Source organism: Ammospiza nelsoni, chromosome 2 (assembly GCF_027579445.1).
Source record: "Ammospiza nelsoni isolate bAmmNel1 chromosome 2, bAmmNel1.pri, whole genome shotgun sequence".
Classification (NCBI taxonomy): Eukaryota; Metazoa; Chordata; class Aves; order Passeriformes; family Passerellidae; genus Ammospiza; species Ammospiza nelsoni.
The window spans coordinates 50187401-50207835 of record NC_080634.1 but is presented as its reverse complement, the minus strand read 5'-3'; the positions used below and the strand labels follow the sequence as shown (position 1 = coordinate 50207835).

Genomic DNA, 20435 nt, shown 5'->3' with positions numbered 1-20435 from the left:
TACATTTGTACAACTGCTTTGGAATTGCAATTGCTTTTAACTCTAACCTCCTAATGAGACAAATAAGAACAACTAGTATTTATTTTGTTCATTTTAGCCATATTTAGTTCCAAATAGCAACTGTGATTATTTTTTTCAAATATCTCAGATTTATTTTTGTCTTTTCTTATTTTGCCGCAAAATTCTTCTCTCCCTCTCTCCCTCTTTCTGTCCATTCTTCCTCCATACCCATCTCAGTCCTTCTGTGTTCCCTCCTCATTCCCTCTTCCAGGAAAGTAAGGATAATATCATCTAGTCAATTATAGAAACTTGTTTTCATTTAAAAGGGAAGTTTTACCAGACTAGGATGACAAGAAGTATCAGTTCTTTATCTGACACCTTCTGTTTTCATTTCTGTTTCAGGCAGACCTTTTTCTCCTTCTTGAATTTGTGTGAGGACTCTTATACCTTTACCCTTAGATACTTAAGTTAAAGTAGCCTTTGCTTGCAAGAAGTTAATAATTCCACTAATGTCAGTAGAAGTGCTACAGTGTGTTGGGTAATGAGACTGGAGCACTTAAACACAGAGCAGTTTTTAAAAAAAGAGTTAAAGCAAACTTACTTATGTCATTAGATGAGATGGATCTGTTTACCTTACTTCAGGGTTGTCTATCCAGCTTCTTAATAGCACAAACATGCCATTCCCATGAGCAAACCTCCTCTAGAGAACAGTCAAGGATAAGGACAGCCCAGTGCCACTTTCTGATTTGTATGAGGCCTCTGTGGTGGCATCACACCAGTGCTTCTTTGCCCACAAAGCTGTGCACTTGTTCACACAATCACAGCAGGGTTCAGGAAGGGACCTCTGGAGGTCATTTGGTCCAACCCCACTGTTCAAGCAGAGCCTTCTAAAGCCAGCTGCTCAGGATCCTGTCCTGGGAGAATTTCAATACCTCTGAGGGTGGAGACCACCACCTCTCTGGGCAATGTGTGTACACGTTTGGTCGCCCATATGGTGGAAAAGTCTGCTCGTTGCCTCTGTGTCACTGGGCACAACCAAGGAGAGCCTGGCTCCACCCTCTTTGCACACTCCCATCAGGTGTTTGTGCCTCTGAGCTGTCTCTTCCCTGTGCTGAACAGTCCCAGTTCTCTCAGCCTTTCCTTGTAGGAGAGATGTTCCTATCCCATAATCGTCTTTGTGGCACTCCACTGCACTGCACTCCAGTATGCCCATGTCTCTCTTTCACTGAGGAGCCCACAGCCTGGCACAGGACTCCAGGTGTCCTTGACAGTGCTGAGTAGAGGCAAAGGAGCTCTGTCTGCTGGCAAAACTCCTCCTAATGTGGTTCGTTGTTCACCATACTTAGTGGGGTGGAAAGGTGATGTGGGAGCCAAGAAGAAGCTCCCTTGAGAGGACGGAAGATGTGGACAAGAAGCAGAAGAAGAACCAGCCACAGCATAGGCTCTTCCTCAGAGAGGTTGCCATGGTAGCTGAGGTTCACTGTATTTTCAGCCACTTTTCAGCCACTTCCTAAAAAAGGGTGTCCTCAGAAGTCCCAGTTATTCTTTGCAAACTGAATCACCCAAAATGTGGCTAAAGCAGCAGGGATTTCAGTGAGGTTCCTGGGAGCACCAACCTGAGCAAACTACGTTGTTTTTCTTCTTAACTTAATGAATGCCGAAATCAGTATTTTATCACAAGACATGGTTTGGATATCGGCCTGCAATAAATTCTATGGCAAAATTAATCAATAACACTGGATATGTAATAGTATAATGAGAAAAATACTTCTGCAGTTCCTCTCATTGTGAGCTTATTGTTGCTACATAAGGCACTGAATCTGACATACCTATAAGTAATCAGTAAAAACAGGAGTATATGCTGACTCACAGCTGCCTGTTCTTTGGGGTAAGTTTTTGTCTGGTTTTCCAACAGAGGAGTGTAAAATATATGCCCCATGTGATACCTTATTTGAAAGCTTCAGCCATCTGAATTATTCTTTGATAAAATCTCTGTGTAATTTACAAGTTGTCTGCAGTGAGCCATAGGCTGCGCTGCTGACTGTCCTCCTCTAAGAAGACAGGTATTAGCACTGAAAAGCATAATTTTATCCAAAAGATGAAGCTTGCTGAAATCTGTACCAAAATTTCTTGGGACATAACAAGACAGAGGAAAATTTGAGAACAGTAACCAAGTTATTAGGCATTTCTTTAAAAAAGCCATGAAAGAGCAAATTTCTTGCACCTGTTTTCATCTGGAACCTGAAAACAGAGGGTTGATGAAAAGATGATGAAAAGATGATGAAAATTTAAAATATAGAATTTTGAACAAAATGGACAGAGTTTTCCCTGTTGCTTTTGTCAGGCTCGGTTGAAGTAGGTGGGTCTTGGCAGTAGTTTTCTGAGGCAGGTTGGGGAAACTTCTCTGTTTCTCATATGTTGAAGAAGAGCTTGTAGATTAAGGCATAGATTAAATTTGGGAGAACTAGGGAAGCAAACTTCTTAAGAGAGACAGTGTGATTTCACTACAGAAACTGACATAAGATGGATCTTACTAACCAGCAAAACCCTTTGCTGAGACTTACACTGGATGCAGAGAAATGGTTTACCCACTGTGGCAAGTTCTAGTTTAATATATCTTCTGAAGAAATAATTTTGAAGCCACTTTAATAAACAGGGGCACAACCTACATGAAGGTGTTCTTCTGAGAAAGAAGATTTTACTATATCAGTTGTTCTTACGAAAAGAAAACTCAAATTTTTTTCTATTTTTTTTTTTCAAAATTAGAGAATCATAGAATCACTTAGATTGGAAAAGACCTATAAAATCATCAAGTCCAAGCATTAATCCAGCACTGCCAAGCTCACTACTAAATCATGTCCCTAAGTGCTACATTTGTAGGTCTTCTAAATACCTCCAAGGACAGTGACTCAACCACTTCCCTGGGCAGCCTGCTCCAACACATGGCCAACCTTTCTCGAAGAAATCGTTCCTGATATCCAATCTCAACTTCCCTTGACGTAATTTGAGTCCATTTCCTCTCATCCTCTGATTTTTTACCTAGGAGAAGAGGCTGATCCCCAGCTCACCACACTTTCTTTAAGGTAGTTGTAGAGACCAATAAGGTCCCCCATTAGCCTTCTTTCCTCCAGGCTGAGCTCCCTCAGCTGCTCCTCATCAGACTCGTGTTCTGGACTCTTCCTTAACTTTCTGAAGTATTTTTAAGATTTTGTCTTTCAATTAAAAAAAAAAGAAAATAAAAAGTTTGCTGGAGATTCCATGGGAAAAAAAAAAAAAAAGGTAATGAAGTCAGTCATCAGCCATTTGAATAATGCATGAAAGAATTTACAAGGCATTTCTGTGTCACGTTAAGAACATACAAAAGCATAGCATCTCCTCCGGCCCGTGTCCCGCCGGCATTCCCGCGGCAGCGCCGGGATGCGCGGGGCGGCCGCGCGGGCCCGCAGCGCCCCCTGCCGCCCGCCCGCCCCGCCGCAGCCACTGCTGGCCTAGCTGGTGTCCCCTCAGTCCTAGGGGCAATCCACCTCACTACAACTACAGCGGGCCCGCGTTCTCCCTAACCTAGCTGGTGTCCCCTCAGTCCTAGGGGCAATCCACCTCACTACAACTACAGCGGGCCCGCGTTCTCCCTAACCTAGCTGGTGTCCCCTCAGTCCTAGGGGCAATCCACCTCACTACAACTACAGCGGGCCCGCGTTCTCCCTAACCTAGCTGGTGTCCCCTCAGTCCTAGGGGCAATCCACTTCATCACAACTGCAGCATGCCTGCGTTCTCCCTAACCTGGTGCTATCCATCCCTTCAGTCCTAGGGGCAATCCACTTCATCACAACTACAGCGTGCCCACGTTCTCCCTAACCTGGCTGGTGTCCCTTCAGTCCTATGGGCAATCCACTTCATTGCAACAGCAATCGACATAAAACCTCCTGCCCTCTTACAATACCAAACCCTATTCTTCTGATCAGTCCTAATCACCGCAGTACTCCTACTACAGTCCCTTCCAGTCCCTGCCGCAGGAATCGCAGTGCTCCTTACAGACCGTAACCTCAACACCACATTCTTCGAGCCTGCAGGAGGAGGAGACCCCGTTCTATACCAACACCTTTTCTATTCTTAGGTCACTGTCCTTTTCTGACTCACGGACACTGCCCGGACAAACAGCACGGGCTGCCTGCGCAGGTGGCGCAGGTTGGAGAGCAGCCAGGAGGGCAGGGGAGGTGGTGGGGGCAGATGCAGGTGCAAAAATAATCCATGCGAAGGGCTGCAGGCCGTGGTGAACCAGACTGGCGGGTGACAGTGACGTTCCAGGATGTTGGATAGAGTCACTGTTGGACCCCATTATTCGTTTTTGACTCAGTACACAGACCCAAACTGAGCACTGTATGAAGCTACACAACCTCCCCTGCTCCACTTTCTCTCTGCTGTCTTGCTCAGTGATTCAAGTCTAGAGATTCTCGTCCCCTCTCTCCAAACCCTCCACACAGAGCCATCACACTCTATAGGCTTCTTTCCACCTCAAATCTCAATCGTGCTTGAACACGACTGTGAATAATTAAATTAATTCACGTGACATTTATTGTAACTAACAGGTAAGACCAGATAAATGACTGCTCCTGACCCAGACATATCCCAGGCAGTGTTCCAACAGCTGGTCACAATTAGCATGAGCTGCAGCAGAGGCATCTTGTCACCCACCTTGCTTGTTAAACCCTGTTCTAGCATGGTTATTATTCCAAAACACAGAACAACACCTCTGGCCCTACCATCATACAAGAATGAACAAGGTGCATATTTTTCTGAGCTGGGAGTTATTTAAGCTGAAAGGGTGAAGATGCTGAGGAAGAAAGATATGCAAAAAGATGAGAAGGACAAAAGTTAAGTTTGATAAGAGAGAAATTAGATATGGTTAAAAGATAGGAACTAGTTTAAGATCGGTTCTTTTTACCTGTCCTGCCTCCCTCTGATTTCTAGCGTATTTGTACTGAGTACAATTCTCACTTCAGGATCCACCACTCTGGGGGTGATTTGAGAAAAAGTCTACCATATGCAAAAGTGGAGGTTTTAAAGAGTTAATGAATGAATATTAAGCTCATCCATGAGCTTAATGCCACTACATTGGAGACTTTTTTTCTGACAAGTCATGACAGACATAACAGTTTTCCGGGAAGAGAGGATCTATTGACCTCCTCTGATCACAAAGAAAATTTTGGAAAGTTAATCCAGAGTCACACTCAGAGGACATAGTCAGAAACCAAAGAAGACCCAAATCATACTTTGCTTTATGTAAATCTTCTGGGCTGTAAAGCAGAGTGGAAGATTGTTGTATGTCTAGGGAAGGCCTGGCTGCTATGTAAAATATTAAGCACCCTGAGCTGAATACAAATACAAGATGCATCCCTTGGTATGAAGAGAAAGGTTTTCATCTTTCACAGTTCTCCAGTTTCCAAGCTATTGTCTTTCTAGTTAACTCAGACTTTCAGCATATTTTGGAGTGGTTTTCCCAGTCTTCCAAAGGCTATTTTTGTCAGGTCCCATTTGAAAATAAACTTTTGGAAGCAGTTGCATTCATCTGATAGCTGAACTAGCTTAAAGAGAGCTTCTTGTTTTGGTATCTCTTCAGTAGATTCAGACCTTTCTTGTCAGCACCATAACACGTAAGCTCTCTTTGTCTTTTACAGGCATTGCCCCAAGTATGTGCCAACACATCTTGATGAAATCTTAGCTCTGTCTTTGGCAGATAGATGTTTGTCTGACTGCAGTGAGAGCAAGATTTCTCCTACTGCCTTTAATTTTGTATAACCTATAAAAAGATAATGAAGATGGAAAGCAGGCATAAACAAACATTGTTCAGAGGCAGCAATTTATTTTCATTTCAGCTTCATTCTAGTTCAGCAATAGACAATATGATTATGCATGCTACATATTTGGTATTCTTTACCCAGTGCTTTCAGTCTCTGCAGTTCTTAATTTGGGTTTTCAGGAAGATGGCTGATGTGCAGACCATAACAGCAGCCCTTGAAGAGGCCATGTAGAAGCTGAAAGATCAAGATGGCAAATCAGAACATTATCATTTTCCCACTGTTTTTTTTCTTGATTTTACATTTGCTGAAAGGCTCATTCATCCTCTGATTTTCTATTTTCTTCAAGACCTACACAAATTTAGGCCACTCAGTATCACCTAAATACTTCTTACTATCATGTTACTCATTCATTTCTCGCTGTAAAGCATCTGGAATTATGTCAGGTTCAAAACATCCTCCCTTACCCTAAAATCCTTCACAGGAATAAAGGTGCACCACAGCAGTGGCAAGCTGTTGCAGTTTACATGAAGAGGAGTCACATTTTTACTTACACATGAGGGGGTCAGGGTGCTCACTGCTTCCAGCATAGTCCCTCACACCATCCTGTACAGCTGCAGTTCCAGCTCATCTGACACTTCGTTTGCATGTCTCACTCACAGTCTGGTTGCTACAGCTGTCTAACTTTTGGCTGCAAATCTGCTCCCTGTTGGTGTTTAAGTACACCCTCCCTCTGACAAGGCAGCATGGGCAAGGTGGAATCATGTCACATTGGGATACACTGGCTTAGCTTGTACAATCAGAAGTTTAAATTATTCACAAATCAGGAACATAAAGCAAGGGAATGCTCAGCAAGCCAAATGAGTTGAGATTTTGAGGTCATATTTTCAGGTGGTTTCTGCTGGTGTGTTTTAGAAATCAGAGGACAATAGATGGGTTTCCATCAGCTAAATCCCTGGCCATGAGCAAGGTGAATAGTCTCTGCTTTGAAAAGGGTGGAAGAATCAGCCGACAAACCAACAGAAGTGGAGAATGCTGAGCAGAGATTGACCTGGTGAAAGGATAGGGGGGGAGCTAGAAACATGAGTTGCACTGATGGAAGGAATTCAGCATGCTTGGTGTAGATACCTGATGCATGCCTGCCTTTCAGCTGCCCGCTGGCACTCCGACTCAAGGAGTGCCATTGTTATTTTTATAGCCAAAGGATGGAGACACATGTCTCCACAAAGAAATCACATTCATCCTTCTTAGGGATAACACACAGGGTTTTACTCAGACATCTGCAAAAGCAGCCCATTGCCTGTGCATGCTGTGGAAAGGAGGCAACCAAAATGAAGTGTATGTTGCGTGCCTGAATGAGAAGGTCTCAGCCTTAATACACTTTGACAAGGAGAAGAGATTGTCAAAGTGTTGCCAGCTCAGAGCTCAGACAGTTCCAGAAGATACAAATGGCAAGGAGGAGATGGCCCCAACTCTAACTTGTTTCTTCCTGCTTCCAGTTTTGCTCCTTCATTGCCTGCAGGAAGACACTCATCATATTCATCCTTCAAGTTCTTTGTGATATATTTACTTTCTTTCCTTCTTTCAACTCTGCACCTAGCTTTATGTGCAACCATCTCAGGAACTGAGGGGAAAAAAAAAAAAAAAGAAAACAAAGCAAAACGCCAAGGCCTGAGGGCAGAAAAATTTCAGGTTGCCAGGAGAAATAAGTTATTTTATGATTCACTGCTTATTTGTACTGTTGATGGCTGGCTTTAGGGAATTAATGGAAATCAGACACGTTTCACCCAGCCAGCTGTACAGTCTTCATTCTGTTTGGTGTAGTGGTGGGAACACAGTTACTGCTGCTCCTTTAAAGCTGAAAGGTGACCTTTCAAGCTGCAGTCCTGCAGAAAGGCTTATAGGAAGCGTTCTGGAGAGATGATGCCTTTGAGGCATCAGAAGCTTTCTCACACTGCTCTTTACGCAAAAGGATAAAGGACTTCTGCTACTTGGGGCATCCACAATTCCTCTGGGCAGCCTCATTCCATGCCTCAACACCTTCCTAACAAGGAATTTCTTCCTAACATTTAATCTAAACCTGCCCTCTTTCAGTTGAAACATTCCCCCTTGCCCTTGTAAAACATCCCCCTCCAGCTCTCTTCTAGCCCCCTTCAGGTGCCTGCAAGGTGCTGAACGGCATCCTTCTCTTCTCCAGGCTAAACAGCCCCAAATCTCTCAACCTGTCTCCGTAAGGGATAATCGTTGATAATCCTCTGATAATCTTTGTGGCCCTCCTCTGGCCATGCTCCAATGACTCCATATCCTTCTGTACCCCAGAGCTGAGCACAGCACTGCAGGTGGGGTCTCACAACAGAGCAGAGGGGCAGAATCCCCTCCCTTGACCTGCTGCCCACGCTGCTTCTGATGCACCTCGGGATGAAGTTGGCTCTCTGTGCTGCAGCTGGACACTGCCAGCTCATCTTGAACTTCTCATTCACAACATTACTGAGCCCTTCTGCCCGGGGCTGCTCTCAATCAATGTTTCACTCAGCCTGTGTCTGTGTTTGGGATTGCCCTGACCCAGGTGCAGCACCCTGCACTTGGCCTTATTGAACATCGTGAGGTTCCCACAGGCTCACCCCTCAAGCCAACCCAGGTCCCTCTGGATGGAATCCCTTCTCTCCAGTGTGTTGCCTGCAGCACACAGCTTGGTGTCATCAGCAAGCTTGCTGAGGGTGCACTTGATCCCACTGTGCATGTCATTGATAGAGATGTTAGGACATATTGGTCCCAGTTCTGACCCCTCAGGAATACCGCTTGTCACTGCTCTCTGCTTGGACATCAAGCCTTTGCCCATCCGTCCACTGACCAGATTTGCCAGGTGCCATTTGCTCTCAGTGAGGTCATGTTGGCTGTCACCAGTCACCTCCTTATTTTCTATGTGCCTTATAGTTTCCAGGAGGATCTGCTCCATAATCTGGACAGGCACCAAGACTGCCTGTCCTGTAGCTCTCCAGGTCTTTTTTTTTTTCCTCTTTGAAAAGGCAGCTTATGTTTTCCCTTTTCTTATCAGTGGGAATTTCACAGGACTGATACAGCTTGTCAAATATGATGGATAGGGGCTTATCCACTTCCTTTGCCAGTTTCCTCAGGATTCTCAGACACATCTCATCAGGTCCCTTGGGCTTGTTCACTTTCATGTTCCCTAGATGTTTTCAAACCTGATCTCCTACAGCAGGTGGTTCTCATTTTCCCAGTCCTTGCCTTTGCCTTCTGTGGGAAGGAAGGTGCATGATCATCCTCCATCTCACAGTGGGCATGATCGTCTTCCATCTCCGTGCTGCAGAGTTTGGTGCTGCAACATTTGGTGCTTTCCAGCACAAGGATGCAAAAGGGAAGTGCAAGAGAGCATCTGTGTTTGGTAATGCTGTTTCTAAAGGAGCCTCTATAACACAGAGTGGCTTTTGTCTTTAGACTTTCTCTGCAGTATTATGGGACATACTTGTAAAGTCTGATGTGCCTGTGCTTTTGAAAGGTTCTCCAAACAGAGCTTCCACTCAGCTTCAATACACAAATGCAGAGTTAGCATATTCATACAGTATGTCTGCATATTCAGTTTGGCTTTTTTTTTAAAGATGTAATCTTTTGTTTTGTTGTATTTTAACTAAAACTACTGTCCCATAGCAGAGATCTAGACTTTATTGCATGTGTTTTCTATTTCTGTTTTGCAGTTTTTGTTATGACAGCAGTTGCTTTCACTTCTACAATGACTCAAAATACATCTGAGATCACGTGTGGGTTTATCAGCCAGAAGGATGAAGGTTCAGAAGCACCAGAGACATCAGTAGCTCCTAAGGTGATATAATAGAGAACAAGTTGCTTATAAAATGTTCCTGTCCACTCCAGGATACCTTCCCAGAAACTTACGATGCCCTAAACCTTTAGAATGTGAGGACATCACAGACAAAATCTAGAGTTATGCCAAATATGGCACCAGTAGATTAGAGGGATACATATCTGAAAATTCAGACCCTGAAACTGTGAATAGTTAAGTACCAGTTTTCTCTAAAACTGGCTTTTTTATTGACATCTTGATGTTATCTTATATCAGCATGCCTGAATATTGCTGGATATTGTTGGCAATATATCAGTGTTAAAATTTATATAAAAATATGTGCCCTTAAGGGAGACTGCCAAGGCCATAGGGGGTGTGTGCCACAGCTGCTGGGACTGACAGAAAGTTGTACTGCCCTCTATTCCCACCACCAAAGCCCATAAATCGCTGTCAGGTCCAAACTTTGACTTCAACACCAAAGCTGGACAATGAATTAAATACTATTTTATTTTCTTCTAAATCCCAGTGGTAGAAAACCAGGTGGAGATTATGTGTAACTAAATTATAAATCAGCTGAGACCTGTGGTTAAAATATTTCCTGAGGATTCTTGTTTCAAGGAAGTCTTATGAAATCTTTTTCTTTCCTGAATGAATGAATAGTAATTCAAATAACAAATGAAGATATAGCAGCCAAAGTTGTGCTGTCCTCATATCTGACAAGGCAGAATTTGGCTGTTATTTCTGGGTACTTCTCAGGTCAAGAGAAAGGAGAAAGGAGAGAGGCGTGAGAAGAACCAACCAACCAAACAAAATGGGGATGCAATGAACTCTGTCCTTTTATAGACTTACGCAGAGTAAAATTCACCCAACAAAGCAATGGAGACATTTAGGGCTCCTCTTCAGACAGAGCTACTTCCTTGCCACCTTTTGCTGCAGCCAGTCTTAGAGACTCACTATTCCGTTGGTGGCTTTCAGAATGACCGTTTAAGATTCTGTTTCTGTTTGCAATTCTCCTTTAGCTGTACACAGGGGTGAGGAAATGAAAAATATGACAGCATCCAGCCGAAATGTTCCTTACCCAGTAAAGCCCCCAAGGAGCTGAGGAGCAGCCTGGCCAGATGATGCAGTGACAAGCAGTGAGATGCTAAAATAAACCCAACATTCTGACCCTGCCTTCGCATCCAAGTTCCAAACAGAAAGGTTTCATTATAGTTCTGTGTCTCCCAGTGGTTCTAAACAAAAGAAAATAAAATCAAGTGTAAAGAATAACTTGTATCACTAACAGAAATTATCATGGTTCTGGCTAAGATTGTTCTGTGGTGTTTGTCTAGAGAACAGAATTGACTAATTCAACAGGAGCCCTATAGAGTTTCCTCATGCAGTAGAATTCCACATATTTATTAATAGGTTGGGTGGTAGAAATAGAACCCTTTAAAAATATCTGAGTGCAAAAAAAAAAAGCAAATAAAGCTAACTGCTAATAAATACCTAACAGTCTGTCCCCCCGCATTGCAGGTTCCTAATATTTTGGAAGATCTTGGGTGTTACTTGAATTCTCAAGGAACAGAGAACATCTACCAAACAATAAAAAATGTGGAAGTCAATGTATTTGAAGATATTGAATTAAGAATAACAATGAGCATTTCAAATATAATTTCATGCTTTTGGTTCTTTAAAAAGAGCAAAGCCTGTGAACTTTCTTTTGTCTCAGAGAATAGGTAAGTCAAGGGATGTACTAGATCAAAGATCCTTTAAGAGATCTTTTCTTTTAGAATGCAAATCAAATGTTTTCTGTGACTGTGCCTGTGTTTGATTTCATGTACGCATTATCTTTTTCAATCTCTTAATCCTTAACTGTTGTCACCCAGCAGCACATTACTGATTGTCATTTAGATCAATGTACACATATGAATCTTAAAACTAAGAACATTTTAAAATAAATTTGTTCTTTTAATTTGTATGGCATCCTGCATGGGAGTCTCCAGGCACTCTCTGACATTGATGGATTTGAGCTTTGCCATGATCTTGAGGAAAAATTATTATTTTATAGCCAAAGAAACAGAGGCATGAAAATTATGTGGCTTTTAGGATCACAGTGCAGATCAAGAACAACAGCACCAGCATTCTGACTCTCACAGCCAAACCTGGACTGGAACCTGAGGCTCCATAATTCCCTCCTCATGGAAACTTGTAGAATGAGACTGTAGGTAAAGCATTTGGCTGTGGAGCTCCTGAACTGCCTCCAGCTCAGGAAGGCCATCCTTCCCAATGCTTCTCAGCATTAAGCATGTGGTACTGTGACTGCAAGTTCCTGTGTGCTGCTTGTGTAGGAAGACACATGAAGGAAGTATTTCAGGTTGAAGGGCACAGTGTAAATAATGAATACCAGTGTCTTTGAAGGGTTTTTGCAAGTGCTAAAGAGCTAACATTTAATTGTGTGTGTTGCATATTACCTTCTTCATATTAGTGTGACAAATACAACTTTCTGTTTTATAGATATATTGCATCTTTGGCTTTTTCCCAAATAAAAGAAGGACAAGCTGGGACGTACACCCTCTTTGTCACAAGTAAAACTGGCAATTACACAGTGGTTGTGCCTGTTCTCATCAGAAGTAAGTATGTCTACATGAAAGGGGTCACTCCATCAATAGGTTCAAGGGCAGAGGCTCAAGTTCAGTCAAAGCAGTGAAGCTTTCATGTGCTGCACTTCAAGCATCTTCCTAGATTAGCATAGCACTTGGAGCTGTCTTCTGTGGCTGAAGTCAGAACCACAAACTATGTGAGTCAACTTTCCCTAGTCAATAAACCGTGCAAATGAACAAATAAAGATGTAAATGTGCACAAGCTTTCTTCTCCCCTGTGAAAAATCCCCTCTGTGTCAAAAGGGATAAACTGATGGTGGCTTTTTTTTTTTTTTTTTTGTGCTTTCCATGCTCATGGGCTAGATTTGTTTGCTTTCATTTTAACCTGTTTATTGTTGGTGTTGCTAACTTGGTTGTTATGTGGACCAGATCAGGATTTCCCTTTTATGTTCTGGTCACGCTTTTACCTGCTGCCACTTTTCCAGTTTTTCTGGCTGCTAGGGCTCTCACTTCTCGCACTGCTTTTCCTTTAACAGTTCTGTGGGTGGCAAGAGGTCCACTGACGAAAGGGGAAAGAAAGAGTCCCTCTTCTCAGTGCCAGCTTTGACTTCTTCATTGTCTTTTAAATCAAAACTTAAAACTTATCAGTTCTGCAGCTGCTCAACACAAGTGTGCCCAAGAAGCTGAGGTTTCAGCTGCTGTTAAATGCTCATGACAGAGCTCCTGTGAGGTGCAACTTTTTGAAAGGCTCCCAGTGAGACTGGATTTGATTGCGTTTTCTCAAGGCTCACACAAGAGACTTCTCTGACGCAAAGGCAACTGCTGCAACCAAGTGCAAGCTTCTGTTTCTAACTAGGGGTGTCCAAAAACATCTCAAAAACCCCCATAAAGACACATAGTGACATGATTTTTTAACAGAATAGAAAGATTATATTATTTTTTCTGGAATGGGATAAATTTAAAGATAAAATGTAAAACTGCAAAAAGATTTCAAAGGCAAAACCTCAATCCAAACAGCTAAAAGACTAGCAAACCCTTCCAGGTTTAACAAGAGCTATTACTTGCCTTGGTTTTCATAAACTGTAACTAATCAACATTTGGTTTTCCCTCTTTAGTTGTTTTTAAAGTATTTCTTCTGTTTAACTTTTTTTCTCTCTCTGGTGCCAGAAAAGTCACCTCTAATCTCTCCTTGTTTAATTTGAAGCGTTACTGCGTGCCTCAGTTATAATTTTAACAGCTTCATTGAGGGGATAAAGTATTAAACTTTTCATTAAGAATTGCCATCTCTATACCAATTAGGCTTTAGAGGTAAAAAGTGTTATTACATGTGCAAGCAAGAATAGTTTGAAACAATGTCGGTAAAGGTCTTTTCTATATCAATTGCTTGAATTGCTTTCTCTTTGGTCCTGTGAATTTAATGTCAAGATTACCTCTCTTACAAAACCTTTCAGGCTAGATGTGAATCCTTCAACTTGGATGTGAATTTCTGTAGGTAAAAAAAACCTCTTAGACATAAATGAGGAAAGAAATTACAAAGCCATGATTATTACTTTCACCTTAGCACGTCACCTTGCCCACAGTGAAAGCATGACTGAGGAAAATGTCACTTTTACATGTGGCAGCTGCAATTTCATTGAAAGATTGCTCAAAACTGGACTCAGTGCTTTTCATTTTGAGTCGAACCTTTAGCAGTTTTAACACATTGAATTTTTTGTTCCTAGTCCGGGTCTGTGCCTGAGAGGTTCAGGACACTGGGAATTGTCTAGGAATCATTTCCCTCTGGGTTACAGATGCAGAGTAGAGAAGTTTGCTGGTTATCAGAAGTCATTATCACCCCTTCTGTCTCCATCGTGTATCTGATCTGACTGAGCAAACCCCATTTTGTGCACAGATTTTGTAGTCTCAACAGATACTCCACCAAAAGACGGGCTTAGGATGTGATTTCAAAATCACAGTTGCTCCTGCCCAGTGAAATGAATAGCAACCACAGCAAATTAACACCTTTCTGTATCAGCCTCAGGATTATCCCCTGGCATATAGAGGCAGGCCTTTGGTACAGGGAAGCTGTGCATTTAGCAATCAAAGCTGAAAAGCTCATGAGACCAACCCACAGTGCACCTAAGGCTAAACCATTTTCTGTTCCCTCAGTGTTGAAACTCCTGAAACAAATCACAGCTATGAAACTTTATGTACTACAAAATAAACAAAACAGTGTTTCAAAATTATTTAATCATTCTTAAACATTTGCATGATTTTTATCAGAAAAACCAGCCAAACCCTATTTCAGGAAAAGGGAAAAATCAGATTCTATCGAGTGCATTTCTGAGAGTTACCCCCAGCCCTCTGTGGAATGGATATTCTGCAAAACACCTGAAAAGAGGTATGTGTATGTTTATATGCATGTTGAATCCCTAGACTGAAAGTTTGACATCTTCTAAAGAAAAAGTGGCAGGGTGAGAAGAAATGACCTCATGATGTGCCGGGGGAGGTTTTGATTGTATATTAGGAAAAATTTCTTCACTGATAGGGTTACTAAGCACTGGAACAGGCTGCCAGAGGAAGCAATTGAATCACCATCCCTGGAAGTGTTCAGAAAACTTGTAATGTGGCACTTGGGGGCCCAGCTTAGTGGTGAAGATGGCACAGTTAGTTCAATGGTTTGACTCGATCTCAGAGGTCTTCTCCAATCTTAATGATTCCATGATTCTACACTGCTTAGTGTGCCTACTCAGCTATCAGGGAGATAACTGAAGAAGAGCCTTTGATTCAGAATTTTTGGAGATGGGTTCTGCTGTTTAGCACACTCACGGGTTAAAATCATAGGAAAACCTATGTCCGCATGATCCACTTTTGGAGTGCTGCAACACATTTTCCCTAGACATTTTAACTATCGTGCTCTTTTGGAAACTACCACCTCTGGGCTTTAGAAATTTTATTCTGGATTCATATTTTCATGAAGAGCAAATCAAAGGCATCTTGTTTCCCCCTAGTTTTTCACATCATTTTAAAATTTGAATCTTACAATCATAGAACACTTTAGATTGAAAAGGACCATAAAAGCTCATCTTTGGAGTCTGAGTGAGCTGCAAGATGCAGGTACATCTTCAACAAGATGATTTGACGGTTTCAAATCACCTCCCTGGGCCTTAGCAGAGCTTCTAGGAGGGTGTGTTCTGTGACCTTCCCAGGCCAGAGGTGAGGCTGGCAGGTTGACAGTTCCCATGGCCTTCCTTTCTACTCTTTTTTTAAATGATGCAATGTTTCCCTTTTTCCCGTCACTGGGGGCTTCACCAGGAGTATCAGAGCTGAGAAGACAAGAGGTTGTGATTTTGTGAGCTAAATCATTTTTCCCATTCTATTAATAGATAAAGTTTATTCTATTTACAGGGGCAATAATGCTTTTCTCTACAGCATGGCAGTTTGGGGTCTGGATCTCCTAATGCCACTGGATTTGCAGCACCTCCCACCACCAGGAAATCAGAGATGTGGTGTGAAAGCTCAGCCTCTATGATTTTCTTCTTGTCTGGATTTTAATCACATAATTACCTGTCTAAGAGCCAGTTTGAGCATATTCAGGTCATTTCAGCTCACATTTCTGCCCAGACTGTGACATTTTTACTTTCTTATCTTCACCTTTGCTAGTTCCTTTTTATTCAATACGTGAAATCCAGTTTTCCCACTATTGTTTGCATATTCTCATGGCTTAGAGATTTATCAGATTTATTTGCTTGTGGTTAACCAAATGAGTCAATGAATAATTATGCTTGTAATTGCAGTTGCCCTTATAAAAGGCATGAAGAAACTGGAGAAATAGATGGCATCCAGATGGTGCAACATGAATTATTTCAAACTTACATATGGTGCTGTGCAGTCAATATCCTGGGCAGAGAATGCACCAGCCTCTTTACGATAGGTAACTTCCCTCTAAGGTTTACTTGCATGTGAGCTCAATCCTGCTGCTGAAGTTAGTTGCGCTACTCATCTGAGTATGATTTCTGGTCTAAGCTCTTTGTTTGTAATCACTGGAATAAAGCTAACAGTGAATATCATTGCTCTGTTTTAAACCTAATTTCAATAGCTCTTTGTGGTCTCTGTAAAAAGCCTCTTGCCTTTCTATATTTGCTATACTTGTATTGACTTTTTGTTCAGGCTTTTAGGACTGTGTGCATGGAAAAGCTCACCAAAGTGTTCTCAAACATATATATTTATATAAAATTTTTAATTAATATATGCACTCAGATTTGCTTGCCTGTTTTTTAAATATACCCAACCCAAGCTAAGCTCTATGCTGCATTGTGCCCTAGAGGTGTCTTGTGAATCATGACGAAATTTGTTTTGAGACATCTAAATCCATGATGGTTACTAATTTCATTATTATGGTAATTATCATTACTATGTAAAAATGAATATCTATACAACATTAGCAGAAAAAATGTTGATCTAACTGAGCATTTTCCAGGCAAAATGATGATTGTTTCACTGTCTGTGTTTTGGTTTTGTAGATTTAAATGAAAGACAGGCAGCACCTTTACCTGAACTACTACTTAAGGTTGGGGAGCCATTGCTGATCAGATGCAGAGCTGTTCACCATAATTATAAATTCAGAATACAACTATCTTTTGAAAACAGAGACGTTGAGCAGGTAAAAAGAAAGGACATACATTAACATAGGTTGTATCAGGCACTATCAACTGATTAAATGTGAATCTCTGTTGAAAACCAGGGTTGCTGCTTTGAAGGATTAGAATATCAAGAAGACTTGTCAGCAATTCGGGTCCAGCATGTGTTTATTTCAGCAGCAGAAAGAAATGACAGCGGACATTACACCTGCTCTTCTACTGCTCATCCAAATCAAACTGCTTTGATCACAGTTCTAGGTAATTCCAATCCCTGGTGTTAGCTTTGTCTCTCAGCTGTTTTGCTTTGTTTTCCATGTGTCTGTTCTTTACTTGCAGATATGCACTGTATGTTTGTAGTTCCCTTGCTGAGGAAAAAGTCTGTTTGCACTTCCAAGCAATCCAGGAGAGCCAAGAGATTAATCTGAACTGAGTCATTCTGGTACCTGAATACAATTAACCTTTTCTTTATATTGATTTTCAAATAATTCCCTTTAAAAGACAGTGCTTTTAGAGGTGGCACTGTTTAGACATGCAGTCTGTATGACTGTTTCAATGGGATCTTCTGGAATCACAGGCTGGGATTCATCTCATATGTTGGTGACTCTCAGCCAGTGCACCACAGAGTCACAAATTTAAAGAGCAAATCTCATTCTACTTAAGCAATATGCTTATTTAAAAGCCAGCAGTGTTGAATTTAGCTGAGAGCAGCCTCAGCTGCAAACTTTGTTTCTCAGATGGAAAAAATATACAAACAGGCCTAGGTCTGGAAACAAGGCATGAAAAGGAAAGATGTAGGTAGGACCATGCTGCTGGAGTAGGTACAGGGTGTAATTCAATGACTGGCGTGCCTGGAGCTGGAGCCTCTAGCCCTGAAAACAAGGCTCTCCGAAGCAGCCACCATATGTTTGACCCCACATGTAGCTGCTCTCAGGCTTTACAATACCTAGGCTAGGTATGGCAGGAAGTGAGAATACTTACTCCAGTCTCTTCAGAAATTACTTTCCCCGTACAATATCCTCTTTTCAGCTTCTGCCTACCACTGAGCAGGAAGTTCTCTCATCATTTACAATAACTGAGTACAATACCTGTGCCTTTTTCTACGCACATCTCCTTGGTAAACAGGAACATAGGGGTGAGGGTGTACTGTAGAGGTAGGGCAAGATCCTCTTTTTCATCAGTGGCCATGCATAGGTCAGAAAGAGTGGCTTCTGGGATCTGTGAACTATCAGGTGTGAGCATGGGTGACAGTCAGAGGGAATTATTTGAGTTGCTATCCCTGGAAGGCTGTATTACGGAGCAGGGTATTTTTTTCACCACAATGCACCAACCTATACTGAATGTCTGTGCCCTCCTTAATACCCCTTTATCCCAGCAAAACTTCTGAGGGTTCATTGTCTTTGCTGGTGAGAAAATCTATTTGTTTACTTACATGGTGGATTAAAGTGGGTGATGTTGTCATACCAAGCTAACAGCTGTTCTTCTCTCTCCAAGTTTCTACAGGAATATCCTGTGCTTCTGATCCATCCCAGCATTTAGCCTAATGTGTTAATGACAGTCACTGTGGGTGTGAATTTATGCTAACAATGCAGATTCCATTCCAGCAGTGATACAGATACAGATTTCACTCAGTTGCCCATGTCTTAGGGTAGCAGTTTCTGAAACAATCAGCATCCCACCTTTAAACCATCACTGTACATGATTCAACACCTGTAGCTTCACAGGGAATCCTCATGGTATAACTTATCCAAGAGAAAACTGATTTGGTTGGCACATCCTCCATTGCCTGGGGAGCCTGGCTATCACAGCTGTATGGATGTAATCTCTAATAATGCCTTGCAGCCAGACTGCTTTCATTTGTTCTTTGGTAATTGATACCTCACCAGTTTATCCCAATTTGTGTGACCATCAGGTCAGGCAGGGTGGTTAGGCCACTTCAAAGCACAGCAGAGATCATGCCAACAACTGCAACTGCAAGGCTCTTTGTTACTGCAGGCCTTATGTTCAGTTTCCACCACTGTTAAACAAAGAATTTTTAGCACTACACAATCTCACTTAAGGAATATGTAAGTTATTTTGCAGCACATAATATTAAAAGCAAAAAATTACACAAATATGAGAAACACAGAGACTTGTTCAGCCTCGAGAATTCCATCTCACCTCTTTGTCATTGCTAAGTGTAAATAGTCAAAAATAATAAACCAAGCAAAAAGGTGCCATTTTCTTTCTCCTCCAATAAAGAAACTACTTTTTTTTTCTCAGTTGTTTTCCCAAGAAATGGCATACCCTGCTCCAAGGTCCTTATATGCTCTCTGGAGAGTCTTTACTCTTGGCTGGTTGTGTTGTTTACAGTACACTTGGAGCCTGGAAGGATGAGGACAAAAAGATGAAGGTTCCATGTATAAAATCAATAAGCCTTTAATATCAAAAAATAAGAGAGTACTCATGAAAGCAATAGTTTCTTGTTTTGAAATACTGAAATGTTTGTGGTTTTTATGGGAGTTTCCAAGCAGTAAGTAGGTTAAGACAAATAAAACACCAAGCAGAATATAGGGTTACAATCAGAAGAAAACACTCAAAAGGGAAAAAGAGGTTCAGCAATATTTTTATAGTGTAGTTTTTCACCATGTAGCTGATTAAACACCACCCCAAATTTTCCAGAGGTTGTACAGTCCTTGGGGATACCCAAACCAAACAGGACGTGGCTCTGAGCAACACCATCCAGCTGGATTTGCTCTGGGCAGGAGTCTGACTACACATCTCTTCCAATGTTTATGGTTCTGTGATCTCTACAGAGTTGATCCTAGCACCACTGGTGTCTTTAGGACAGCCTCCCCCCACATGTCTGCTGCTCAGTCTCTTTGGGCAGGATTCATTCCAAGCCATGAGACATCTAGCCCCAGCTATGACTTTGGTTCCTTCTTCAGTCAGTGCCAAGAAACAGTATTTCCAGAAGTGGTTCAGCACATCTTTGTCATCTTCTTCTTTAGGATAGGATTCATCTGAATATGCCTTTTTCATTCCACTGGGTTTATCAGGTGTTCAAACAAGTAGCTTAGGTGAATCACAGAGCTTTTGACATCTCCACTAGGTGAAACAGATCCCACCTTAGCAGAGCAAATACTAGCAGCACATGGTTCATGGACCTCTTCAAAATATTTTTCCATGGTGCTGTCATCTTGCATTAAATATGTTTCATTTAAATGGAGAAATAAAGGAACAGCTACAAGACTCATTTGCAAAATCTTCAGCTTATTTCAGGGAAGGAGAAGGAACTACTGATTATGATGGTGGTGCCACCTGGTTTTGTTCCTGTAGAAAGAAAGCCAGGAATTGGAGCTCTTTACACCTGGAATACACACCCAAACCTAACTAAATAATTACGTTATTGGACATGAGACTTTGTAGGTTAGACTGAAGAGACATGTCAGACCATTTTGGAATTTCTCTGGTCTGACCAAATATGCAACTTCATCAAGCTCAACTCATTTGTCTGCAGCTGAACACGGTGACAGTATTCCAGTACTATTTTGAAGCATTATCTTATTTTGATTGACAGGATACCTTTTGTGATGTAACATGGTTTTTGCTTGTGATAACCAAAATGAAAAACATACAGATGTTA

The 20435-nt window shown here is 41.8% G+C and overlaps 1 protein-coding gene across 1 annotated transcript in view; it reads left to right on the top strand.

The window, feature by feature from the left end:
• FLT3 (fms related receptor tyrosine kinase 3) overlaps positions 1–20435 on the top strand; it is a 42862-nt gene that overhangs the window by 3448 nt on the left and 18979 nt on the right. The window contains exons 2-8 of the mRNA XM_059465995.1: positions 9509–9633; positions 11128–11330; positions 12109–12224; positions 14457–14574; positions 15971–16107; positions 16697–16836; positions 16918–17071. Coding sequence (XP_059321978.1) covers positions 9509–9633; positions 11128–11330; positions 12109–12224; positions 14457–14574; positions 15971–16107; positions 16697–16836; positions 16918–17071 — 993 coding nt within the window. The remainder of the gene's footprint in view (positions 1–9508; positions 9634–11127; positions 11331–12108; positions 12225–14456; positions 14575–15970; positions 16108–16696; positions 16837–16917; positions 17072–20435) is intronic.